The sequence below is a fragment of the Cetorhinus maximus genome, chromosome 21, assembly GCF_964194155.1.
Source record: "Cetorhinus maximus chromosome 21, sCetMax3.hap1.1, whole genome shotgun sequence".
NCBI lineage: Eukaryota > Metazoa > Chordata > Chondrichthyes > Lamniformes > Cetorhinidae > Cetorhinus > Cetorhinus maximus.
Window position 1 is genome coordinate 35,354,599 of NC_135899.1, and position 27,130 is coordinate 35,381,728.

A 27,130-nucleotide genomic window follows, 5' to 3' on the forward strand; every position below is an offset into this window, starting at 1 on the left:
GGAGGTCCAAGGAAGAATTTTGGAAGGGTACAGAAGAGATTTACGAGAATGTTCCAGGATTGAGGGATTACAGTTATGTGGATAGACCGGAGAAGCTGGGATTGTTTCCCTTAGAGCAGAGAAGGCTAAGAGGAGATTTGTTAGAGATGTTTAAAATTATTAAGGGATTAGACAGAGTAAATAAAGAGAAACTGTTTCCATTGGCAGAAAGGTCAATAACTAGAGGTTACTGATAAAAGGTGATTGGCAAAAGAATCACAGGTGACTGGAGGAAAAACATTTTTGCACAATGTGTAGTTAGGATTTGGGATGCACCGTCTGATAGGATTGTGGATGCAGATTCAATAATAACCGTCACTAGGTTCAAACCTGGACTCTAAACTATACCCAATGCTGCTCCTGACATGTCTATCTACTGGTTTGATGATAATCAGGGAATGAGGGCTGTGCTGGGCTGTGAGATTGTGGTGGAATACAATCCTGCTGCTGCTGATGGCTCACTGCACCTCACGGATACCCAGTTTTAGGATCTGTCCTTAGCCTACTTCCCTAGTGATGATTAATATGTTGAAGTACTCATTTGTCAGTTGGGACGGGAGTGGTAGTTTTCTTTGAACTTGTTTGACCTGAAGCCATGAGACTCCATGGAGTTAATATTGAGACATCCCCCACCTGCCAGTGGGAAGGGACATACCCAGGGATGAAAGACAGAGAAGTCTGGGATGTTTCCAGATTGATACGATTCAGTGAGTATCACTGCTACTTAACCAGTCTGTGGGTCCGCTCTCCTCATTTGGGTACTTGTCTTCAGACCTTTCTGTCAATGGAAACAGTTTCTCTTTATTTACTCTGTCTAATCCCTTAATAATTTTAAACATCTCTAACAAATCTCCTCTTAGCCTTCTCTGCTCTAAGGGAAACAATCCCAGCTTCTCCGGTCTATCCACTTTACAGATTTCATTGGGCTGAGATCACCCAAATCTTATTCTGACACAATGCCAGGATTGTCCAGCTCTATCTGATTTTCCTCTTATTACTGGACTTTATAGTGATTGTTCATCATTGTTTGCTGGACCACTTCAGAGGGCAGTTCAGAGTCAGCCATGTTTTGTGGGACTGGAGTCACATGTAGACCAGACCAGGCAATTGTAGCTGGTTCCCTTCCCTGAAGGACAATATTTAGGTTTTTCTGACAATCTGAAAATTTTCATGTTTTGATTTTGATTTTATTCCACAAATTCCAAAATTTATTAAATGCAGTTTCACAACATGAGTGGTTGAGGTGAATAGCATAGATGCCTTCAAGGGGAAAACTAGATAAGCACATGAGGGAGAAAGGAACAGATACGCTGACAGGGTAAGATGAAGAGAGGTGAGAGGAGGCTCGTGTGAAACATAAACACCAGCCTGGACCAATTGGACTGAATGGCCTGTTTCTGCACTGTAATTCTATGTATGTAACTTTCCATGGTTGGAGTTGAATTCTAAATCTCTGGATTGTTAATCCAGCACTATAGCAATTCGGCTGCCATCCCTGGGGACATATTTGTTGAAATGTCTTTTAATGCCTTCTTTAAAGATTTTACCTGAAGGCCTCGGCCTTTCCCAAAAGCCTGGGCTTGGATTTGGTAGTTTAGCCCAGTGCTGTGGCTGATCGCTGAATTTGGGATGTGCAGTCTGAGCGAGTGCAGTGCATCTCATTTCCCAGGATAAACCAGAACCCGTCAATCAGCTACACTGAAGCAATATTTTCCTTAGCTTCTAGTACTTTCTGCTCAGTGTGTTTTCTTCAAATAATTTTGGAAATCAATGAGAGAAATTTCAAAATCTCCATTGAATAAATATATCTCCTGAGTGTGTTTAATATAAAAAGCAGACTCTGTGGGTAAAACTGGTCTTTGCCAACACAACTTGAGCTCATAGCGAATTGATAGTGAATTGATTTACACTCCGCCCAACTGTCTTTTCCATTGTCCTCACGGCGCCTGGGAAGATGGAAATCTGGGCGGAGGAAAGAAAGTAGCCACGTTGTCTGTTCCTGGTCACTATCCAGTGCCCCTGCTGGAAACAGAGGGTGTGTGACAGTCAAGTGAGGAATAGAAAAGGGACTCACATCTGATCCCCCACACAGGGGAATAGCAGACTAACACTCACTGTGGAACAGTCTCTAACTGAGGAGTCAGCCTCTTCAGCAAAGGAGGAGAGGGAGTTGGAGGAAATCATGTTTCCTTTTCCTGTTTTACAGAAGGATTGCACCAAACTACACCAGAGAATACAGAGAGGATAGACACCGCAGATAGATCCTGACCCATCACCCAAAGAACAACTGCACAACTGTGGGAAAACATCCAGTCCCTTCACAGCATTGCTCAACACAGAAGGTTGGGCAGTGAAACCATCATCTGGAAATTGGTTGGGTCAGGGGAGCTTTGACATATCATCAGATCTGAAACTGGTCAGTGGTGTGGAACCTTCCATCAGAACCAGCCTTTCCAAAGGTTCGGCTGTGGGTGATCGGTCAGGGTGAGGCAGGGAAGAAGTGTGAGTGGCTCCAAGTGTGGTGAGAGCTTCAATCATTCATCGAGCCTCATGAACCACTGACTCATTCCTACAGGTGAGAGGCTGTTCAAGTGTGAGGTGTGGGAGGAGTGATCCACAGGCTCGTAAGATCCCCTAACACACAAGGTGCATCTGTTGTAAAACTGTTAACACAGGGACAACAACATGGAAGAGAAACCATTCAAGTGTGTGGTGTGTGGCCGAGCCTTCACACACTCATCGACACTGGTGAATCACCGACGCATTCACACCGGAGAGAAGCCGTTCAAGTGTGTGGTGTGTGGCCGAGCCTTTACACACTCATCGACACTCGCGAATCACCGACACATTCACACTGGAGAGAAACCACTCAAGTGTGAGGTGTGTGATAAAACCTTTACCCGGATTTCGAACCTCCTGGACCACCAGACAATTCACACAGGGGAGAAACCCTTCAAGTGTGAGGTTTGTGATAAAGCTTTTGTGACGTCTACAAGTTTCCTGAGACATCAGATGATTCACACGGGAGAGAAACCGTTCAGGTGTGAGGTCTGTGAGAAGGCTTTCACCCAATCTTCTGATCTGTTGACACACCAGCGGATTCACACGGGGGAGAAACCATTCAGGTGTGAGGTTTGTGGGAAAGCTTTCACCCACTCCTCTGACCTCCTGGCACACCAGCGGATTCACACGGGGCAGAAACCCTTCAAGTGTAAGGTTTGCGACCGAGCCTTCAGACAGTCATCAACACTCATGCAACACCAACGCATTCACACTGGGGAGAAACCATTCACGTGTGAAGTGTGCGACAAATCATTCATTCAGTCGTCAAACCTCCGTGCACACCAACGCATTCACACTGGGGAGAAACCGTTCAAGTGTGAGGTGTGTAATAAAGGCTTTGCACAATTATCGGGCCTGGTGAATCACCAGGGGAGAAACCATTCAAGCCTGAGGTGCGCAATCGAGCCTTCACTGCTCATGAAGCACTGACACATTCACACTGATCAGAAGTCTGAGGTGTGTGTCAAAGCTTTCACAAGGTAAATGATACACCAGACGATTCACATGGGGAAGAAACCATTCAATTGTGACTGAGGTTTTGCACAACCAGTGAGACTCATGAAACATGACACGTTCACAGAGGGGAGAAGCTGTTCAAGTGTGAGGTATGTAGTGAGGGCTTTCCACAATCATTGGGCCTGGTGAATCTGTGGGACATTCACACTGGAGTGAAACCATCTAGGGGTGAGTGTGTGACAAAGGCTTCCAAACTGACCAATATTGCTGCTCCATCAGAGAATCCACACAGGGGATAAACCCTTCAATTGTGAGATTTACAATCAAGTTCTCCTGAAGTCTTCGACCCTCCTGAGACACAACGGTTCCAAACAGGAAAGAGACCCTCTAGGTGTAAAACAAAAACAGAATTACCTGGAAAAACTCAGCAGGTCTGGCAGCATCGGTGGAGAAGAAAAGAGTTGACGTTTCGAGTCCAACATGACCCTTCAACTTTGTTCTGTTGAAGGGTCATGTTGGACTCGAAACGTCAACTCTTTTCTTCTCCACCGATGCTGCCAGACCTGCTGAGTTTTTCCAGGTAATTCTGTTTTTGTTTTGGATTTCCAGCATCCGCAGTAGCTTTTAGCTTTTTGTTTTTACCTCTAGGTGTAAGATGTGTGACAAAGTTTTCAGTCACTTTGTCTCCCGGTTCATGATCACTGAACTCACTGGGGAGAAGCCTCATCAGTCTGAGTGATGTAATAAAGAGGAACAATGGAGAGGAATTTACGGAATGTAGAAGCTGGAGTAATCCCTTGAGCCTGTTAACACCATTCAGTTAGATCATTGCTGATCCATATCTTAACTCTATCTACCTGCCTTGGCTCTGTAACCCTTAATCCCCTTGTCTAACAATAAACCTATCAATCTCAGTTTTGAAATTTTCAGTTGACCTCACAGCCTGAACAGATTTTTGTGGGGAGAGAGTTCCAGATTTCCAGTTCCCTTTTTGTGAAGAAGTGTTTGCTGACATCACCCCTGAACAACCAAGCTCGAAATTTAATGCTATGTCCCCTTGTCTGGACTCTCCCATCAGAGGAATAGTTTCTCTCTAACTACTCGGTCAACTTGTTTAATCATTTTAAACACCTTAATTAGATTACCTCTTAATTTTCTGGTGAATCTACACTGCACTCCCTCCAAGGCCAATATATCCTTCCTGAGGTGCGGTGCCCAGAACTGAGCACAGTTCTCCAGATAGGGTCTAAAGAGAGCTCTGTACAGCTGGAACATAACTTCCACAAGGACACAGTTGGTTCTGGGGAGGAGAAGTTGTGGGTTATCTTTTCTCTTCAGGATGTTCCTGGAGTAATGAGCAGTTTTGGCAGAGGAAAGCAGGATCACTAGTGTTTGATGTGGTCCAGTCAGATCTGGCGATGGATGGCTAAACCAGTTGTGTACCAGATACGCTCAAATCTTTACCCCTTGGATTTAAGCAACAGGGACATCAACCAGGAAGAAAGAAAGTAAAGGTAATTTTGGGAACAATGGTGTAGAAGGTGGATATGAGGGCGTGGTTAAACCAGATTGACGGCGACAGAACCATTGTGGTGAATGGAGGGTCAAAGGACAGAGAGTTGGGAATTAGAAAGCCCTGTCCAACTCACCTGGTGGAAAAGTGTCTTCCAGGAACGGAAACTGATTGGTGCATGGACCCATGTGACCATTGGATCTCTGTAACCATTTGGTGGGTTTGTATGATGGAAACGAGCTCCATCCTGTGCCACTAAAGTTCGGTGTCATTTCTCACCATCGGAATTGGGAGCCAGGCTAAAGCACAGGGATTTTAAATAAACTTCTGTCTGTTGTATTCTGAGAGTTTCCCCTGATGTGAGTGAGTATGTGTGTTAGTGAAGTGAGCCAGCTCTCAGGAGTAGGTATGGGGTAGAATCGGACCCTGCTTTAGTTGGTGATGTGAATTACAGACAGATCCTCTTCAGGTGATGGGTGTTTTGACTAATACCATGGGGAATGTTTGTACTCTCCTGTCTGGGAGGACTACCGTCCTGAGTATCGTGAGGGAGTGGGAGTGAGTCTCCACAGACCCGAGTTCCCTCAGCCCATCGTACCTCAATGTAATAACGTTGCGATATGTTCACCTTACACTCTTCCAAGATTCATTTCATGTTCTGGAAAAGATCATGAGTTATTTTCAAATGTTTTGTTATTTTGGTTGATTCAAAGTTTGGTGTAAGTTGAATATTGTGTTGTTTTTCTGCTGTGTTATCAATCTTCTGTATAGATTTATAACTCACAATAAATTCATTCTTTTTGCTTTCACTCAAACTACCTGATTTATCAGCACGGTGTGTTCCTATTCACTGAAACACCCAGGAGCCTACAGTAAGAGTCCTGTGCACAATATATTGGTCAATGTCACTGTGGGCTGGTATACTTTCTCCATCACTGGGTTTATAGTTTTCAGTTCACCAGAAGCATAGTGTTTCCCTCAGAAAGAAAGACTCGCTTTTATATATCAACGTTCATGAACACATGGTGTCCAAAAGGACTTTACAGCTAATGAAGTGCTTTTTGAAATGTAGTCACTTGTAATGATGAAAACGTGGCAGCCAATGTGTACACAGCAAGATCCCACAAACAGCCATGTGATATTCATCGGACAATTTGTTTTTATGATATTGATTGTGGGATCCATGTTGACCAGGACATCAGGGACAATTCCCCTGCTCTTCTACAATGTAGTGTCATAAGATGTTTTACATTCACCTGAGAGGGCAGATGAGGCCTTGGTTTAACTGATCTGAAAGGTAGTACATCTGACAATGCAGCACTCTCTCAGTACTGCACTGGAGTGACAGCCTCAGTGCTCAAGTCTCTGGAGTGAGATTTGAACCCACAACCTTCTGACTCAGAGAAGAGAATGCTAACTAAGCCATGGCTGACATTAACATAATATTTCTGTTATATTAGATTCAGTTTCTGAGGGGTTACGTCCCAAGGCTGTGTACAGAATGCTTTTCCCCCTGTAAACTGGCAGCCTGAAAGTTTGATTTGATTTAAAGTGGTAACTAGTTAGAGCTGCAGGTGTCAGTGTTGTCTTTGTGTCTGGGTTCCTGAAGCTGTGAAGCAATGTGATATTCACCAGACAATCTGGTTTTGTGACACTGATTGCAGGATCCATATTGCCCAGGACATTGGGGATAACTCCCCTGCTCTTCTGCAACCTCGTGTCATGGAATCTTTTACATTCACCTGAGAGGGCGGATGGGACCTTGGCTTAACAAGGCCTTGGTACCTCTGACAGTGCAGCACTCCCTCAGTACTATCTCTGGAGTGAGACTTGAACCCACAACCTTCTGTCTCAAGAGATGACATTGCTAACTAAGTCACGGCTGACAATAACATATATTTCTGTTGTATTAGGTTCATTTACTCAGGGGTTATGTCTCAAGGTTGTGTACAGAGAAACATAGAAAATAGGAGCAGGAGTAGGTCATTCAGCCCTCTGAGCCTGCTCCGCCATTCAATATGATCACGGCTGATCCTCTATCTCAACACCATACTCCCACTCTCTCCCCATACCCCTTGACTCCTTTGGAATCTATCCATTTCCTTCTTAAATATATTCAGTGACTTGGTCTCCACAGCCCTCTGTGGTGGAGAATTCCACAGGTTCACCACCCTATGAGTGAAGAAGTTTCTCATCTCAGTTCTAAATGGCCTACCCCATATCCTGAGATTGTGACCCTTTGTTCTGGACCCCTCAGCCAGAGGAAACATCATCTTTGCTTCCAGTCTGTCCAGCCCTGTCAGAATTTTATATGATTCAGTGGTCCCCTCTCATTCTTCTAAACTCCCGTGAAAATAGGCCTAGTCAACCCAATCTCTCCTCACACGACAATTCTGCCATCCCAGGAATCAGTCTGGTGAACCTTCACTGCACTCCCTTTATGGCAAGTATATCCTTTCTTAGGTAAGGAGATCAAAACTGTACACAATACTCCAGGTGTGGTCTCACCAAGGCCCTATAACTGCAGTAAGACATCCTTGCTCCTGTACTCAACTTCTGTCGTAATGAAGGCTGTCACGAAACTAACATATTTTTCATAATATTATTGTGGGATATTGTAAAGTAGGCTTATGGAAGTGTGTGTGTAGCTGATTTAATTAGAGACAATTAGACTGGAAGGTTTAACTTATAAAAAGAGTTAGGTGTAAAAAGGCATTTGAAATGTTAATGAGTGAGCTAGGGTAAAGTCAGTAGATATGGTATGAATGAAATTTAGCATTTTTAGATAAGGGGAAAAGTTGTTAGATTTTAAAAGAAACATGATAAAGTTTTACAACTGACAGGATAAATAGGGCGAGGTTATTACATTTATTTTTCCCCAAAAGGAAAAGGCCATATTGACAACATGGAAACTTTTTATAGTATGAGAAAAGTAAATTCGAAAGACATAGGGGAACAATGGGATTTACAAATCAAAGAGCGAGAAATATATTGAAAGAAGGATAGAAGGCTGTGAAGATGTGGACGTGTGAGATCGAAAGGTACAACTTGTGAAACAGCCTTGGGGAAAACCCTCTTGCCAATTCTCAGAAGTCTGCTGTTCCAGCAACCAAAGCTGTGTTAAAAGCCTTTAGAATTCCACTGTCAAGTGGGTGCTTGTGGTAACCTTGCTGGATTGTCGCTATAACTTTAAAATCTATTTTGGACTGTTGCCTTAAAGTGGGTGTGCAGTTGGGAGACAGGTTAATTAGGAATTTTGGGAACTGTTAAGATTAAGTAACTGTGTAACTGAAATCTTCTGTATGTGTTTTATTCCTTTATTTTGTTAATAAATGTAGAGATTTTAAAAATTAAGTGTAAAAAGTTGTTAGTGGACTCATTACTTCTGAATTCAGTGCACAAACCTTCTCGTAATAAATACAAATTGCAAAACCGTTACAATAGTGTGGCTAATTTTCCCTTGTGGATTTGGTCCGTCTGGTAAATTCCACCTGCATACCACAGCGAGGCCAACATACCATTTGCCTTCTTAACTGCTTGCTGCACCTGCATGCTTGCTTTCAGTGACTGGTGTACAAGAACACCCAGGTCCCTTTGTACATCGACATTTCCCAATCTATCACCATTTAAATAATACTCTGCCATTCTGTTTTTCCGACCGAAGTGGATAGCTTCACACTTATCCATGTTATACTGCATCTGCCATATATTTGCCAACTCAAATTCTCAAAATCACCCTGAAGTCTCTTAACACCCTTCTCGCCACTCACTTGTCGTCAGCAAGCTTGGAAATATTACACTTGACTCCCTCATCCAAATCATTGTTATATATTGTGAAAAACTGGTGCCCAAGCACTGATCCCTGCGGTTCCCCACTAGTCACTGCCTGTCACTCCAAAAAAGACTCATTTATTTCTACTCTGTTTCCTGTCTGCTAACCAATTCTCAATCCATGCTAATATATTACCCCCAATCCCATGTGCTTTAATTTTGCACACTAACCTTTTATGTGAGACTTTATCAAAAGTTTTCTGAAAATCCAAAACACCACATCCAATGGTTCTCCCTTATCTAATCTATTAGTTACGTCCTCAAAGAAACTCCAGTATCTTTGTCAGGCATGTTTCCCTTTCAGAAATCCATGTAGACTTTGTCTAATTCCGTTGATATTTTCCAAATGTCCTGTCATCACATCCTTTACAACAGACTCCAGCATTTTCCCTGCTCCTGTACAGAATACTATTCCGCCTGTAAACTGGCAGCCCGAAAGTTTGATTTGATTGAAAGTGGTAACTAGTTAGAGCTGCAGGTGTCAGTGTTGTCTTTGTGTCTGGGTTCCTGAAGCTGTGAAAGGTGGTAAAGCCGCTAGTTTAGAGAAGTGAAACTGATGGAGAAAAGTGGGTAGACTCCAGGACTGAGGAACAACCTACAGACTCGGTACTGACAGAGGATCCCCACATCAAGCAAAAAACCAAACATCCTAAATCCCACTGACTCAAATAGAGCCACATTCCAGAACAACCATCGACTGTCTGAAAATCCCGGGTTTCCTGAGTGCGACTGGTCTGCAGTGCATCCTCCCGCCACTAGATGTGCTATATCTAGAGCACCATCTCATGCTAAAGCTGGCAAGGCTGCAGTGTATCCTCCCACCACTAGATGCGCTGGATCTAGAGCACTATCTCATGCTAAAGCTGGCAAGGCTGCAGTGTATCCTCCCACCACTAGATGTGCTGTGTCTGGAGAACTGTCTCCCCCCTATTTGCCTTCATCCTGCTCCCAAACACGGCATCCGATGACATTAAGGTCAGTAATACAGGTGCGTCTGAGTGAGTAAGGCAGCTGATCCAGTTCTGGGTACACGAGTGACCCGGGTTAGTCGATATTGTTCACGATTCTCTTTGTTCAGATGTTGTTCCTCTGTCCTTTAAATCTGCTGTTATTAGCCCTCTCCTCAAAAACCAACCTTTGATACCTCCATCGTTGCAAACTACTGTCCCATCTCCAACCTCCCTTTCCTCTCCAATGCCCTGGAATGTGTTGCCACCTCCCAAATCTTGGAATGGGAGGCCAGGCAAGAGGTGAAGGGTGAACAGCAGGGTGAGGGATCAGGCACAAAGTGGCGATAACAGGAGAGGGGCAAGACACCAGCAGAGAGGTCTGGCGTGGAGTGACAGTCACTCCACATGTCACTCCCCGAGCCACAGTGTCAATCTCCGAGTCACAGCCACGACCCCAGTCACAGAGTCAATCTAGTCTCCTCTCTCTTCTCTGTTCCTCCTTCCTATGCCCTCTCTCCTGTGCCCCCTCTTTCCTGTGCCTCTCCTGTGTCCATCTGTTTTACACCTTCCTATTGTGACCCTCTTTCCTATGTCCCTCCTTCCTATCCCGCTCCCTCCTGTGCACAATCACTGCACATCATCGCAGCCTTGGATGCTGTGGGTCTTCCTCTTCTGATCTCTGTCAAACACGTCCGGGGCTACACATCCCACACTAATGTTGTCAGTGTGAAAGTCTCCGAGGATGAAGAATGCTATTCCCACACTAGAAATCTCTGTCAAATGTTTGCCAGGGGAACTGAGACAGCAGCTGTAATAAGTGAGGTTTTATTCAGATGGGACAATGACAAGTTTAAATCCCCACCTGATCTGCTGCTCAAAGTCGCCTCCGTTTCACTGGTCAGTTTTCCAAGCTCCAGGAAACTCATTTTACTCCAGAAATATTAGGATTGGCTGTGAGGGACGTCAATCAGAGAGCCCACCTACTTTGTCCATTCTCTCTTCTTCCTCTTGCACAGCTGGTTCATTTCCTGTAGGGACTGAAAACCAAGTGAGGAGACGGTGAGTGAAGGAACAGAATTTATAATAATTACATTACATAATAGCCACACTAATGTTCAGGCAGTCTGACTGTCCTTTGGGGAATCAGGTGTGGAAATGCCCCTTATGCTGTGTGAAAAGATTCAGCTGAGAGAGCTGTTTACTCGGTGCTTTGTGCTGAGCCGTTTGACCGGTGCTGTGTGTTGGATATTGAGTGTGTTTACTGGAAGCATTTCCCTTCTGATTTACTGGCTGAGTTTTGTTGATGGGTCATTACTGAATCAGAGAAGATGAGGTGTAATTATCTGGGAGGTGCAGAGTGTCTGAGGATTCTTACTGATTTCCTATTGTTAAGTTCTGTGTGTGCGTGTTGGGAGCTGGTTATTATCCTGTAGACTGTGAATGGTCAGTTTTGTCTGTGTGTTGGGATCTGGATGTTTCCTGTGTATTCAAATCCCTCCAATAGCTCCCACCCCGCCATCTCTGAATTTTGGAGACGGGACAAGTAGAGATTTCCTAGAATGTTCCAGGATTGAGGGATTACAGTTACGTGGATAGACCGGAGAAGCTGGGATTGATTCCCTTAGAGCAGAGAAGGCTAAGATGAGATTTGTTAGAGATGTTTAAAATCATGAAGGGTTTAGGGGGAGTAAACAAAAAGAAACTGTTTCCATTGGCAGAATGTCGATAACTAGTATTGCAAATAAAAGATGTTTGGCAAAAGAATCAGAGGTAACTTGGGGAAATTTTTTTTTACACAACGTGTGGTTGGGATTTGAAATGCACCACCTGACAGGGCGGTGGATGCAGATTCAATAATAACCTTCACTAGGTCCAAACCTGAACACGAAGGTATACCCAGTGCTGCTCCTGACATGTTGATCTATTGGTTTGATGATAATCATGGAATGAGGGCTGTGCTGGGCTGTGAGATTGTGGTGGAATACAATCTTGCTGCTGATGGCTCACTGCACCTCATGAATATCCAGTTTTGGGATCTGTCCTTAGTCTACATCCCTGGTGATGATTAACATGGTGAAGCACTCATTCATCAGTTGGGAGGGGAGTGGTAGTTTTCCTTGAACTTCTTTGACCTGAAGCCATGAGACCCCATGGAGTCAATATTGAGACTTCCCCACCTGCCAGTGGGATGGGACATACCCAGGGATGGTGACGGAGGAGTCTGGATGTTTCCAGATTGATACGATTCACTGAGTATCACTGCTACTTGACCAGTCTGTGGGGCAGCTCTCCTCACTAGGGTACTTGTTCTCAGGCCTTGGTAACAGAGACTTTACAGATTTCACTGGGCTGAGATCACCCTAATCTTATTTTGACAGAATGCCAGGATTGTCCAGATCGATCTGATTTTCCTCTTATTATTGGATTCGTAGTGATTGTTTATCATTGTTTGCTCAGCCACTTCAGTGGGCAGTTCAGAGTCAACCATGTTGTGTGGGACTGGAGTCACATGTAGACCACACCAGGCAATTGTAGCAGGTTCCCTTCCCTGAAGGGCAATATATGGGTTTTGAAGGACAACCTGAAAGTTTTCATGTTTATTTTATATTTTATTTCACAAATTTTAAACTCTATGAAATTCACCTTCACAACATGGAGTGGTTGAGGTGAATAGCATCGATGCCTTTAAGTGGAAACTAGGTAAGCACATGAGGGAGAAAGGAACAGAAGGAGATGCTGATAGGGTGAGAATGAGGAGGGGTGAGAGGAGGCTTGTATGAAGCATAAACACCAGCATGGACCAATTGGGCCGAATGGCCTGTTTCTGTACTGTAATTCTATGTATGTAACTTTCCGTGGTTGGATCTAAACTCTCAATCTCTGGGTTGTTAATCCAGCACCAGAGCAATTTGACTGCCATACCTGGAGACACATTTATTGAAATGTCTTTTAATGCCCCTTTAAAGATTTTTCATGAAGGCCTCGGCCTTTCCCAAAAGCCTGGGCTGGGATTTGATAGTTTTGCCCAGGGCTGTGGCTGATAGCTGAATTTGGGATGTGCAGTCTGAGTGAGTGCAGTGTATCTAATTTCCCAGGATAAACCAGAACCCTTCAATCAGCTACACTGAAGCAATAATTTTTGAAAACAAAGGGTGAAATTTCATAATCTCAATTAAGTTTACATTTCTTCTGAGTGTTTTTTATATTAAGCACATACTCTAAGTCGCCAGCATGACTCAAGCTTATAGTGAATTGATAGCCCATTTTACACTGCGCCTGACTGCCTTTTCCATTGCCCTCATGGTGTCTGAGGAGATGGGGGCTGGGCGAAGGAAAGAAAGTAGCTATGTTGTCTGCTCCTGGTCGCTATCCAGTGTCCCTGCTGGAAACAGAGGGTGTGTGACAGTCAACTGAGTACAAAGAAAGGACTTGTATCTGATTCTCCACACAGGGGAATAGCAGACTGGCACTCACTGTGGAACAGTCTCTAACTGAGGAGTCAGTCCCTTCAGCAAAGGAGGAGAGAGAGTTGGAAACCATAAGACCATAAAACGTAGGAGCAGAAGTCGGCCATTGGCCCATCAAGTCTGCTCCGCCATTCAATGAGATTATGGCTGATCTGATTATCCTCAACTCCACTTTCCTACCTTGTCCCCATACCCCTTGATTTCTTTACTGATTATAAATCTGTCTATCTCAGCCTTGAATGACCCAGCCTCTACAGCCCTCTGTGGTAAAGAATTCCACAGATTGACTACCCTCTGAGGGAAGAAATTACTCCTCATCTCTGTTTTAAATGGGCACCCCCTTACTCTGAGATTATGCCCTCTGGTCCTAGACTCTCCCACAAGGGGAAACAACCTCTCAGCATCTACCCTGTCAATCTCCCTAAGAATCTTATCTGTTTCAACAAGGTCGCTTCTCATTCTTCTAAACTACAATGAGTACAGGCCAAACCTACTCAACCTCTCCTCATATGAAAATCCCTCCATACCCAGGATCAACCTAGTGAACCTTCTCTGGACTGCCTCCAATGCCAGTACGTGTTTCCTTAGATAAGGGGACAAAAATTGTTCACTGTATTCTAGGTGTGGTCTAGCTAGTGCCTGTATAGTTTTAGCAAGACTTCCCTATTTTTATACTCCATTCCCTTTGAAATAAAGGCCAACATTCCATTTGCCTTCCCTATTACCTGTTGAACTTGTATGTTAGCCTTTTGGGATTCATGCACAAGTACTCCCAAATCCCTCTGTGCTGCAGCCTTTCTCCATTTAAATAATATTCAGCTCCTTTATTCTTCCTGCCAAAGTGCATAACCTCACATTTTCCCACACGATATTCCATCTGCCAAGTTTTTGCCCACTCACTTAACCTGTCTATATCCCTCTGTAGGCTATCCGTGTCAGCCTCACCACTTGCCTTCCCACCTATTTTTGTGTCATCTGCAAACTTGTCAAATAATACATTCGCTTCCCTCATCTAAGTCATTAATATATATTATAAATAATTGAGGCCCCAGCACTGATCCCTGTGGCACTCCACTAGTCACAGGTTGCCATCCCGAAAATGCTCCCCTTATCCCAACTCTCTGTCTTCTATTAGTTAACCAATCCTCTATCCATGCGAATATACTACCCCCAACACCATGGGCTCTTTTTAAGTAGCCTTATGTGCGGTACCTTATTGAACACCTCTTGGAAATCCAAATACATTACATCTACTGGTTCCCCTTTATCTGTCCTGCTTGTTACCTCCCCAAAGAATTCTAATAAATTTGTTAGGCATGATTTCCCCTTCATGAAGCCATGCTGACTCTGCTTGATTAGGTTATGTATTTCTAAATGCTCTGCTATTACATCCTTTATAAGAGACTCCAACATTTTCCCAATCACAGATGTTAAGCTAACCGGCCTATAGTTACCTGTTTTTTGTCTCCCTCCCTTTTTGAATAAGGGTGTTACATTGGCTGTTCTCTGGGACTTTTCCAGAATCTAAGGATTCTTGGAAGATTACTACCAGTGTATCCACTATCTCTGTAGCTACTTCCTTTAATATCCTAGGATGCAACCCATCAGGTCCAGGGGACTTAGTTTCTCTCTAGTGATAGTTGTTATATTTATTTCCTCCCCACCTTTTGCTCCTTGATTATTTAGTATTTTTGGAAGGCTATTAGTATCTTCTACTGTGAAGACTGAAGCAAAGTATTTATTCAACTTCTCTGCCATTTCCTGGTTCCCCATTATTATTTCCCCAGCCTCATTCTCTGAGGGGCCTATGTTCACTTTGGCCACTGTCTTCCTTTTTATACATTTAAAGAAGCTCTTACTGTCCGTTTTTATATTACTTGCTGGTTTACCCTCAAAAGTTTATTTTCTCCCTCTTTATTACTTTTCTCGTCATCTTTTGTTGGTTTTTAAAACTTTCCCAATCATCTGCCTTACCACTAATCTTTCCCACATTGTATGTTTATTTCTTTCACTTTGATACTATCCTTAACTTCCTTGGTTAACTATGGTTGGTTTATCCCCTTTCTTGAATCCACAGAACTATAGAACCATAGAAAAGTTGCAGCACAGAAGGAGACCATTCAGCCCATCTTGTCCATGCAAGCCCGAGGATACCCAGGTGCCCTTTCTAATCCCACCTTCCTGCACCCGGCCCATAGCCCTGCAGCTTACAGCACTTAAGGTGCAGATCCAGGTACTTTTTAAAAGAGTTTAGAGTTTCTGCCTCTATCACCAACTTGGGCAGCGAATTCCAGACACCCACTACCATCTGCGTAAAAAAGTTCTTCCTCATGACCCCCCTACACCTTCTGCCACTTATCTTGAATCTATGTCCCCTGGTTCTAGAATTCTCCACCAAGGGAAACAATTTTATCCTGCCCACTCTGTGTATTCCCCTCATAATTTTGTACACCTCAATCAAGTCACCTCTCAGCCTTCTTTGCTCTAAGGAAAATAACCCCAACCTATCCAATCTCTCCTCATAGCTACACTTTTCTAACCCTGGCAACATTCTTGTAAACCTCCTTTGCACTCTCTCCAGAGCTACTACGTCCTTCCTGTAGTGTGGTGACCAGAACTGCACACAATACTCCAGTTATGGCTTCACCAGTGTTTTATACAATTCCAACATAATATCCTTTTATATTCTATACCTCTGCCAATGAAGGAGAGCATTCCATATGCCTTCTTTACAACCTTGTCTACTTGAACTGCTGCCTTCAGGGACCTGTGTACTTGTACGCCAAGATCTCTCACTTCATCTACCCCTCTTAGTATATTCCCATTTATTGTGTAATCCCTGTAACTGTTTGACCTCCCTAAATGTATGACCTCACACTTCTCTATGTTAAAATCTATCTGCCACTTTACCGCCCACTCCACCAACCCATCTATATCGTTTTGGAGATTATGGCTATCCTCTACACTATCCACTACTCGGCCAATCTTTGTGTCATCTGCAAATTTCCCAATCGTGCCCCCCACGTTCACATCCAAATCGTTAATATATAACACAAACAGCAAGGGTCCCAACACCGAGCCCTATGGAACACCACTTGAGACAACTTTCCATTCGCAAGGGGATCCATCGACCATTACCCTTTGTTTCCTGTTACAAAGGCAACCTTTTATCCAGTTTGCCACATTACCCTGAATCCGATGGGCTTTTACTTTCCTGACCAATTTGCCATGTAGGACCTTGTCAAATGCCTTGCTAAAATCCATGTGCACAACATCCACTGCACTACCTTCATCAACCCTTCTTGTCATTTCCTCACAGAATTCAATCAAATTTGTGAGGCAAGACCTTCCTTTAACAAATCTATGCTGACCATCCCTGACTAGTCCATGCCTTTCCACATGACAGTTAATTCTAACTCTCAGGATTGATTCTACTAGTTTTTTCACCACCGATGTAAGACCAACTGGTCTATAATTGTTTGGCATTTCCTTTGATCCGTTTTTAAACAATGGAACTACGTTTGCATTTCTCCAGTCCTCCGGTACCTCCCCTGTATCTAGTGAAGATTGGAAAATCATCCTCAGAGCATCTGCTATCTCCTCCCTGACTTCCTTCAGCAGCCTCGGAAACAATCCATCTGGCCCTGGTGACATATCAACTTTCAAGGATTTCAACCCTTCGAGTACTTCCTCTCTCTTTATGACTATTCTGTCCAATATCTCACAATGTTCCTCCTGGACTATTATATCTACATCCTCCCTTTCCTTTGTATACACGGAAACAAAATATTCATTCAAAACCCTTCCCACAGCCTCTGCATCCACACACAAGTTTCCATTTTCATCTCTGATAGGTCCGGCTTTTTCCTTAACTAACGTTTTAGCATTAATGTATTGGTAAAACATCTTTGGGTTATCTTTAACTTTGCTTGCTAATCTTTTTTCATACCCTCTCTTTGATTTCCTTTTTTACTGCGTCCCTGCACTTCCGATATTCGTCTAAGCTATCTGCAGTGCTTAGTTCTTTGTGCCTATTGTACGCTTTCTTTTTATTTTTGATCTTCCCCTGTATTCCTCTAGACAACCAGGGGTGTCTAGATTTGGCAGTCCCACTCTTATTTTTGTAGGGGATATGTCTACTTTGTACAATTAAGATCTCGCTTTTTAGTGCTTCCCACTGGTTTTTCACTGTTTTATCCTCCAGCAGTGCCGTCCAGTCCACCTCAGCCAAGTCTCTCCTCATTTCTATTTGCCTTCCCCCAGTTCAAGACTTTTACTCCTGCCTTATCTCTGTCCTTTTCCATGGTAATGCTAAATCTAACTGAATTGTGATCACTGTCCCCGATATGGTCGCCAACTGTCACTTCACCCACTTGCCCTTCTTTGTTCCCCAAGACTAGGTCTAGAATTACATCTCCTTCGTTGGGTTTGTCACTAATTGGTTGAAAAAATTTTCCTGGACACACTGCTTGAATTTTTCTCCATCAGTGCCCCTAATATTGTTTGAATCCCAGTTGATAATAGGATAGTTGAAGTCTCCTACTATTGTTTCCCTCTTGTTCTTACAAGCATAAATTTGCCTACATATTTGTTCTTCTATCTCCCTTTCACTATTTGGGGGTTTGTAGTATACTCCAAGTAGTGTGATTGCCCCTTTTTTATTTCTAAACTTAATCCATAAAACCTCGTTTGTTGACCCATTTAGTATATCATCCCTTCTCACAACTGGAATTGATTCTTTAACCATTAGTGCTACCCCCACCTTTTTTATCTCCTACTCTTAGCATGTCTGAAGACTCTATAACCAGGGATATTAAGCTGCCAATTTTGTCCCTCCTTTAGCCAGGTCTCCATTATAGCATTGACATCCTGCTGCCATGTGTCTACCTGTGCCCTTAACTCATCTACCTTGTTTGTACCTTCCTTCCATCTACCTTCCTTGCATTGAAGTATAAACAGTTTAACCCTGTCAATTTCCCTTGCTGGACACTTTGTAAACTTTGCTTCTCCTGTAACTATGTCTATCGCAACGTCCCTAGCTAATATTATACCTCAACTTTTCTGATCTGAATCTGACCTGTCTGATCCTACTCCTGGGATCCCATCCCCCTGCCACACTAGTTTAAATACTCCCCAACAGAACTAGCAAAAGCCCCCGCAAGGACACTGGTCCCAGCTCTGCCTGGGTGCAGCCTGTCCGGTTTGTATACGTCCCACCTTCCCCAGAACCAGTCCCAATGCCTCAAGAATCTGAATCCTTCCCGGCTACACCATCTCTCCAGCCACGTGTTTGGTCTATCCTCTTATTCCTACTCTCGTTGTTATGTGGAACTGGGAGTAATCCTGAGATCACTACATTTGAGGTCCTGCATTTTAATTTATCTCCTAACTTCCTGTACTGAGCTTGCAGGTCCTCACCCCCTTAGTTTACCTATGTTGTTGGTACCAATGTGTACCACGACCACTGGTTGTTTACCTTCCCTCCCCAGAATGACCTGCAGCCGCTCCATGACATCCTGGACCCTGGCACCAGGGAGGCAACATACCATCCTTGAGTCACATTTGCGGCCACAGAAGCCTCTGTCTGTGCCCCTAACTATTGAATCCCCTATCACTATAGCCCTGACACTTGTTTTCCTCCCGCCCCTCTGAGCAGCAGAGCCACCCACGGTGCCGTGAATTTGGCTGTTGCTGCTTTCCCCTGAGAGGCCATCCCCCCGCAACAGTATCCAAAGCAGTATATCTGTGAGAGAGGGGGATGACTACAGGGGTCTCCTGCACTACCTTCCTGAGTCTTTTACTGTTCCTGATGGTCACCCATTCCCTTTCTGCCTGTGTAATCTTCACCTGCGGTGTGACCACCTCGCTAAACGTGCTATCCACGACTTGCTCAGCATCGCGGATGCTCCACAATGAGTCAATCCGCAGCTCCAGCTCCGAAATCCGGTTAGTTAGAAGCTGCATTCGGACACACCTTCCTCACACTTGGTCACCAGGGATGCTGGAAGCGTCCCTCATTTCCCACATCCTGCAGGAGGAACATATCACGGGTCTGAGCTGTCCTGCCATGACGTCCCTCTAGATTAAGCTAGTTACTCCCTTAAAAAATACGCTAGCTTGGGGCCTTATTTATGTTAGCTAGGAACCTTGTTCCTTGACTAATTATACTTGTACATTACTACTCTATACTTTATTTTTAGCTCCTACCTCAGTATTAAGCAACGAATTACTTTAATAGATTGAAAAAAAAAGTCACCAGGATTTACTCACCAATCAGCTGCTTTTTTAAAAATCCACTTTCAGAAGAGTGTCCCTCGCCGGTCTGGTGCACTCCTGAAGGTACTGCCTTTCCCTCTCTCTTTTTTCTGGTTTGAGGAGGGAGGGAGGGATGGAAACACTACAGCAATGTAATGTTTGGGGCTATTCCGTTCTTTGACTGTGGGTCCTCCTCGATCGCCTTCTGAGTTGCAGTGACTGCGCTGTCTTCTCCCAGAATGCTTCTCAGTCACTTCTCACTACTGCCTTCTGTTGGAATCCTTCTTACTCACTGAGATATATCTTTGTTGAGAGTCGTGAACTATTTTCTTAAATGTCTGCCAGTGTCCATCAACAGTCTTTTCTTCAGGAAATCATGTTTCCTTTTCCAGTTTTACAGAAGGATTGCACCATACTACACCAGAGAATACAGAGAAGATAGACACTGCAGATGTATCCTGATCATCACCCAAGGAACAACTGCACAACTGTGGGAAGACATCCAGTCCCTTCACAGCATTGCTCATCACAGAGAAGGTTGGGCAGTGAAACCATCATCTGGAAATCAGTCAGATCAGGGGAGCTTTGACATATCATCAGATTGAAACTGGTCAGTGTTGTGGAATCTTCCATCAGAACCAACCTTTCTGAAGGTTTGGCTGTGGGCAATTGGTCAGGGTGAGGCTGTGAAGAAGTGAGAGGCTCCAAGTGTGGTGAGAGCTTCAATCATTCATCGAGCCTCATGAACCACTAACTCATTCCTACAGGTGAGAAGCTGTTCAAGTGTGAGGTGTGTGAAGAGGGCTCCACAAGCTCATAAGATCTCCTAACACACAAGTTGCAACCATTGTCCCACCTGTAACACAAGGGCAGCTACATGGAAAAGAAACCATTCAAATGTGACGTCTGTGATCAGGCCTTCGCACAGTCATCGATGCTCATGAAACATCAATGTATTCACACAGGGGAGAAGCTGTTGAAGTGTGAGGTGTGTGAGAAATCATTCTCTCGGTCCTCGCACTTCTGGGTACACCGACGTATTCACACAGGGGAGAAACCATTCACGTGCAGTATGTGTGACAAATCATTCTCTGACTCATCACACCTCCGCATACACAAACGCATTCACACAGGGGAGAAACCGTTCACGTGCGAGGTGTGTGACAAATCATTCTCAGTGTCATCGGCCCTCCGCAGACACCAGCACGTTCACACTGGGGAGAAACCCTTCAGGTGTGAGGTTTGTGAGCAGGCTTTCACCCAATCCTATGATCTCCTGATACACCAGAGGATTCACACAGGGGAGAAACATTTCTCATGCGAGGTGTGTGACAAATCATTCACGTGGTCATCATCCCTCCGCAGGCACCAATACATTCACTCAAGGGAGAAACCATTCATGTGCAAGCTGTGCAACAAATCATTTTCTCAGCCGTCAAAGCTCCGCACACATCAACACATTCACACAGAGAAGAAACCATTCACGTGTGAGGTGTACAACAAATCATTCTCGGACTCATCGACCCTCTGCGCACACCAATACATTCACACACCGAAGAAACCATTCAATTGCGAGGTGTGCGACAATTCATTTTCGCAGTTATCGAACCTCCGTGCACACCAACATGTTCACACAGGGGAGAAACCATTTATGTGTATGGCATGTGACAAATCCTTCTCGAGGTCATCGAGACTTCTACTCCACGAGAGGATTCACACAGGAGAGAAACCATTCAGATGCCAGGTATGTGACAAATCATTCTCAGAGTCATCAGCGCTCCGCAGACACCAACTCACTCACACAGGGGACAGACCATTCAGGTGTGAGCTTTGTGAGAAGGCTTTTACCCAATCCTCTGATCTCTTGATACACCAGAGGATCCATACAGGTGAGAAACCCTTCTCGTGCAAGGTGTGTGGTAAACCATTCACATGGTCATCGTCCCTCCACAGACACCAACGCGTTCACACAAGAAAGAAACCATTCACGTGTGAGCTGTGTGACACATCATTCTCGAAGTCATCGAATCTCCTGCTCCATCAGAGGAGCCACACAAGGGAGTAACACTTCAGTTGTGAGGTTTGCGATTAAAGCTTTTGTAACATCTTTGACCCTCCAACCCACGCTGGGCACCAGAGCATTCACACTAGTGAGAAACCATTCAGGTGTTAGGTGTGTGACAAGGCTTTCACACAGTGTATCTCCTGGTCCATCAACACACACTCGCACAAGGGAAAAACTCTTATCGGTGTGAGTTCTGTAATAAAGCCTTCACTCATTGTTGGTCCTTTTGGAACATCAGCGAACCCACACGGGAGACAAACCCTTCCAGTGTGACATGTGACAGGATTGTTTCATCTACTCCTCTCTCGCCATACACCAATGTCTCCACATGGCTTTAGAGCCGCGTCACCTGCTTCCATTACACTGAGAGTTGTCTGTGTTGTTTACCCTCCAGTGCTTGCACAGGGGAGCTGTTGTTCCAAATCACTGTCTGCCTCAGCAGTGTCTGTCTCAAACCTCTCCATCCATCAGACCATTCAACAAGAAGGCCAAGCACCCAGGGGAGGAGCCATTCCTGGGGTAGTAAGGGAGGGACTTCAATTCTTCCAATTCCCTCTCCTCCTTTCCTGAAAGGGCTGAGTGCCAGACTACTGTTCTCCTGTGTGGAGATCAGATACAAGTCCTTTCTTAGGATCTCTGGTCTATGCAGGGGAAGAATCAGCCAGGAATCCCGTTCCTCATCAGTGACCCCAGCTGGGAAGTCGGGGAGGGCAGGATGTGTCTCGGCTCTGACAGTCTCCATTGTCTCACAACATTCACTGTCTGGGTCTACACATGCTGAATGGCCACTCAAACAGAGCACTAGAGGCCAATCAATGTCCACAGTCTGTACTCCAGGTCAGTACCTTGAGGACTGGAGGGAATGTGAGATGGGAAAGAGGGCATCAACCCTTCAACAACAATTTGCATTTATACAGCGCCTTTAATATAGTAAAACGTCCCGAGGTGTTTCATACAGACATAATCAGATAAAAATTAATGCCAAGACAAAGGAGATATGAGGAGGGGATGTCACTGTGTCTCTGGAAGGATTTCCTCAGCCACAGGAAGTAGCTGATTCAGGAGAATGTGTGTCAGGATTCTCCCTGCTCTGGACAGGAGGGAAATATCTCAATAGTTTCCATTGTGTGATTTATCTCCCTTCTTGAAGATTGTCACATTCCTGAATTTGGGGGGAGTTCTTTATCCTCCCAAATCTGTAGGGTGAATTCATGGAGTCTTGATGTGAACAGAAGTCCACCAGCTTCGAAGACTTCAGCTGGAATACCATGCGGGCCACAGGCTTTGTTGTTTTTCATCTGTTTGATTGCTTGTTGCAGCTCTCCCATCGATGGTGATTCACCCATGGATTCTACCAGAGGCACAGGGGGATAGACTGGAGGTTATCGGCTGCCAATGTAGATTCATGGTTGAGGAGTTGTTCAAAATGTTCTTTCCAGCGTTAACAGATGGCATTGTCATCCTTAAGAAGAGAAACACCATCTTGTGAACGACGGTGATTTTGTCCATTTGACCTCGATCTATAAATGACCCTGGTGATTTCAAAAAAGATTCACATGTCATGATGATCTGCGTATTGTTGGATCTCTTGAGCTTTCTCTTCCAACAGGTGCGTTATCTTCCAGATTTGTCTTTGGGCATCAGACTTGATCTGTTGAAATGCTGCCTTCCTGAGTTGCTCCACCAGACAATGAAGGCTGATTGTTTTTGTTCCAGGAGGTGACATATTTGAGCGTCATGTTTATCGAACCAGTCCTGGTGACGACGATGCTCGAATCCAATGGTCTGGGCACAGGAGTTTAGTACAGCTGACTTCATTTTGATTCCACTGTTCAGGAATTGAGTTGGATGTGTGACGATTTTCCAGATTGGTCGTGAGCTGCACCTGGAATTCCTCTCTTCAATCAGGCTGTTTTAGGGCTGAGACATTGATCTTCTTGCTCTTGGACTTTTGGGCCTTGTGATGTCTTGGCGCTGGGTGGATAGTCATCACCAATCGAACAAGTCGAGGGTCTGTCCAGCAGGCATCAGTCCCCCACATGGATCGAGTGATACAGACATCACTTAGAGCTTTGACTTGGCTTTAGACCTTTCAGGGGAACCTCTGACATGGTCTTTGTTGCCAGAGAAATCCACAAAAAATGTCAAGAACAACACCAGGGACTCTTCATTGCATTCATTGATGTGACCAAAGCATTTAACTCAATAAATCGTGAGGCTCTGTGGATTGTGCTCCAATGATTTGGATGTCCAAGAAACTTCATCACAATCCTGCAATTGCTTCATGTTGATATGACTGCAACTGTCTTGAGTGGGAGATCTGAAACAGAAGCCTTCAAAGTCCAGACTGGTGTCAAGCAAGGCTGTGTGATAATCCCCATTCTATTTACAATCAACCACCTCATTGAAGATCAACTGCCCTCTGGTGTCAGTATTAAATACCATCTAGATGGGAAACTCATTTACCTTGGTCACCTCCGCGCCAAAACTGAACTGACCACCATAGTTACATAGATCTACAGTTTGCGGATGACTGCAGATTCATTGCCCACTTTGTATGAGATTTACAGACCACTGTCAGTCTCTCCAATTCTGAATACAGGAAACTTGGCTTATCCTTGAACGCCAAAGCAAAACTCATGTATCAACCCACACCTGGTCAGCCAAATATTCCACCTCCCATATATGTTGAAGTAGAGACTCTGGAATATGTTGTGCATTTCCCAAACCTCGACAGCCACCTCTCTCAAAAGGTCATCAGTGATGAGGAGATCCAACACCGGAACAGCTGTGACAGTTCAGCCTTCTACAAACTAAGGCAGCGAATGTCTGACTGCAGCAGTTTGGATTGCAGAGGTTCAGGAAGGTGGCTCATCTTCTCAGGGGCAGTTAGTGATGAACAACAAATGCTGGCCTTGTCAGTGATACTCACATCCCATGAAAGAATAGAAAAATTGAAAAGATGGCTCTTTGTCAAGTGAACAGAACCTCAAGTGCACAGAGCAGTTGTTGTCACCACGCTTCTATACTGCAGCGAGACCTGGCCTGTGTATGAACAGCACATAAGAGCGCGAGAGAAATTCCATCAGCAATACTTCTGCTGCATCCTCCTGATTCAATAGGAGGAGAATCAAATGAATACCAGTGACCTTCTTAAAGCCAGGTCCATTGGCATTCAGGAAAACGTCCTGCAAAATCACCTTCAATTGACTGGCCACTATGTCCAGATGGCAGAAAACCATTTTCCCCACAGGTTCTGTTCTCTCAAGTGGCCAACGTTCCAGGCAGGAGAAAGAAAACTCTTCAAAGACACTCTCCTTGAAGCAGTGTCATCGACCTTAATTACTGGGAGGAGTTTGCTCTCAATCATTCAGAATGGCGACAACTTGTCCATCAAGCTGCATCTCGTTTTGAGTCCCAACGCCTTAATGATGAGGCAGCGTGGTGGCAGAGAAGGAAAGAAAAGGAGCAAATTCTGCCCCCTGAATTCCACATGTCCAAACATCTGTGGGTCAAGAATCAGTCTGATCAGTCACATTAAAACTCACAGCAGAAACTCACAACCCTGAGTAGACGTCATCCTACCTATCGAATCTCCCATCACTATTGCTCTTCCAGTCGTCATCTGCCCCCTGTACAGCTGATCCAGCTGTGGTGCCATGGACTTGGCTCTGGCTGCACTCCTCAAATCAACCATCACTTTCATCAGTATTCAGAACTGAAAACTGGTCGGAGAGTGAGATACACTCAGGGACTCCTGCATTACCTGCCTTTCTGTCACTTCCTGACATCTTCTCTGAAAACCCTAGCTTGAATTTTAAGGCTAAGCTGCATGTGCTGTTAAAGTGAACCAGCTCTCAGGAATGGGTATGAGGTAGAATCGGACCCTGCTTTACTTGGTGATGTGAATTATAGATGGATCCTCTTCAGGTGACGGGTGTTTGACGAATACCATGGGTAATGTTTGTACTCTCCAGTCTGGGAGGACTACTATCCTGAGTATGGTGAGAGAATGGGGGTGAGTCTCTACAGACCTGAGTTCCCTCAGCCCATCATACCTCAATGGAATAATGTTGTGATGTGTTCAGCTTACACTCTTCCAAGATTCATTTCATGTTCTGGAAAAGATCTTCAGTCATTTTCAAATGCTTTGTTAATTCGGTTGTTTCAAATTTTGATGTGAGCTGAATATTGTGTTGTTGTTTGTCTGCTGTTTGATCAGTCTTCTGTATAGATTTATAACTCATGATAAAATCATACATTAAACTTAACCCAAACTACCTGATTTGTCAGCATAGTGTGTTCCTAATCACTGAAACACTCAGGATCTTACAGTAAGAGTCCTGTACACAATATATTGGTCAGTGCCACTGTGGGCTGGCCTACTTTCTCCATCAATGGGTTTATAATTTCCAGTCACAGGAAGCAGAATGTTCCTAAAATAAACCCCAGTTTGATATCAAGATGTTCAAAAACACTTTACAGTCAATGAGTGCTTTTTGAAGTACAGTCACTGTTGTAAGGAGAGAAACGTAGCAGCCGATTTGTGTGCAGCAAGCTCCCACAAACAGCAGTGTGACAATGAGCAGACAATCTGTTTATGTGACATTGATTGTGGGATCCATATTGACCAGGACATCAGGGATAACTCCCCTGCACTTCTACAACGTAGTGTCATGGGATATTTTACATTCGCCTGAGAGGGCAGACTTGGTTTAACTTGTCTAAGGATGGTACCTCTGACAGTGCAGCTCTCCTTCAGTCCTGCACTGGAGTGTCAGCCTCAGTGCTCAAGTCTCTGGAGTGAGATTTGAACTCACAACCTTCTGACTCACAGACAAGAGTGCTAACTGAGCTGCAGCTGACAATAACTTATAATATTTCTGTTCTATTAGATTCAGTTTCATAGGGGTTAAGTCCCAAGGCTGTGAACAGAATTCTTTTCCTCCTGTGAACTGGCAGCCTGAAAGTTTGATTTGATTTAAAGTGGTAACTAGTTAGAGCTGCAGGTGTCAGTGTTGTCTTTGTGTCTGGGTTCCTGAAGCTGTGAAAGGTGGCAAAGTCCCTGGTGTCAGCTGGAATGGACATCTTATGGGATTGTCTTCAATCAGTACTGCTGATTAACCATCCTGCTTTCATTCACTCATTTAAGTTCTATTGTTTAAGCACAGTTCTAACAGTCTGTCAGGAATAAAACTCGAGTAATAGCCCACTCTTCCCAGGAAAGCTCAGTGTTAGTTTTAGTGAGGTTTTTAAGCTTGTTTTCAAATCCCTCCATGTCCTCTCCCCTCCCTATTTCTGTAATCTCTTCCATCCCTCAGTCCTGCACTGGAGTGTCAGCCATGACTTTTTGTGCTCAAGTCCTGGAGTGGGACTTGAATCCACAACCCTCTGACTCAGAGAGCAAGGCTGTGGGTTCAAGTCCAACTTCCAATTGTTACTGTTTCATGAACATTGATTAAAGTTGTTGTTAGGGTTCCACGAATAATTC

At 44.4% G+C, this 27,130-nt stretch overlaps 6 protein-coding genes across 10 annotated transcripts in view; 4 read left to right on the forward strand and 2 right to left on the reverse strand.

Moving 5' to 3' along the window:
* The window catches only part of LOC144695193 (uncharacterized), a 158,212-nt gene extending 154,269 nt beyond the window's left edge, over window positions 1-3,943 (forward strand). Inside the window, exon 3 of the mRNA XM_078566080.1 lies at window positions 2,734-3,943. Coding sequence (XP_078422206.1) covers window positions 2,734-3,531 — 798 coding nt within the window. The 3' untranslated portion in view covers window positions 3,532-3,943. The remainder of the gene's footprint in view (window positions 1-2,733) is intronic.
* The window catches only part of LOC144695249 (uncharacterized), a 219,059-nt gene that overhangs the window by 154,277 nt on the left and 37,652 nt on the right, over window positions 1-27,130 (forward strand). The window contains exon 1 of one of the 3 annotated variants that reach the window (XM_078566151.1): window positions 9,895-9,945. The exons of 1 other annotated variant lie outside the window; for it this stretch is intronic. The gene's annotated coding sequence lies outside the window, so the exon portion shown is untranslated. Of the gene's footprint in view, window positions 1-9,894; window positions 9,946-10,881; window positions 10,912-27,130 lie in introns of those variants that run through there. One more of the 3 variants, XM_078566149.1, reaches the window with a different exon arrangement.
* The window catches only part of LOC144695267 (uncharacterized), a 556,511-nt gene that overhangs the window by 154,274 nt on the left and 375,107 nt on the right, over window positions 1-27,130 (forward strand). Inside the window, exon 1 of one of the 2 annotated variants that reach the window (XM_078566182.1) lies at window positions 2,251-2,614. The exons of the other annotated variant lie outside the window; for it this stretch is intronic. The gene's annotated coding sequence lies outside the window, so the exon portion shown is untranslated. Of the gene's footprint in view, window positions 1-2,250; window positions 2,615-27,130 lie in introns of those variants that run through there. 2 annotated transcript variants of the gene reach the window in all.
* The window catches only part of LOC144695233 (uncharacterized), a 313,865-nt gene that overhangs the window by 122,571 nt on the left and 164,164 nt on the right, over window positions 1-27,130 (reverse strand). The gene's annotated exons all lie outside the window — the stretch shown is intronic.
* The window catches only part of LOC144695218 (uncharacterized), a 184,415-nt gene that overhangs the window by 60,722 nt on the left and 96,563 nt on the right, over window positions 1-27,130 (reverse strand). The window lies entirely within an intron of this gene.
* Window positions 20,110-27,130, forward strand: part of LOC144695223 (uncharacterized) — a 218,638-nt gene continuing 211,617 nt past the window's right edge. The window contains exon 1 of the mRNA XM_078566119.1: window positions 20,110-21,772. Within this exon, the coding sequence (XP_078422245.1) occupies window positions 20,452-21,639 (1,188 nt within the window). The 5' untranslated portion in view covers window positions 20,110-20,451 and the 3' untranslated portion in view covers window positions 21,640-21,772. The remainder of the gene's footprint in view (window positions 21,773-27,130) is intronic.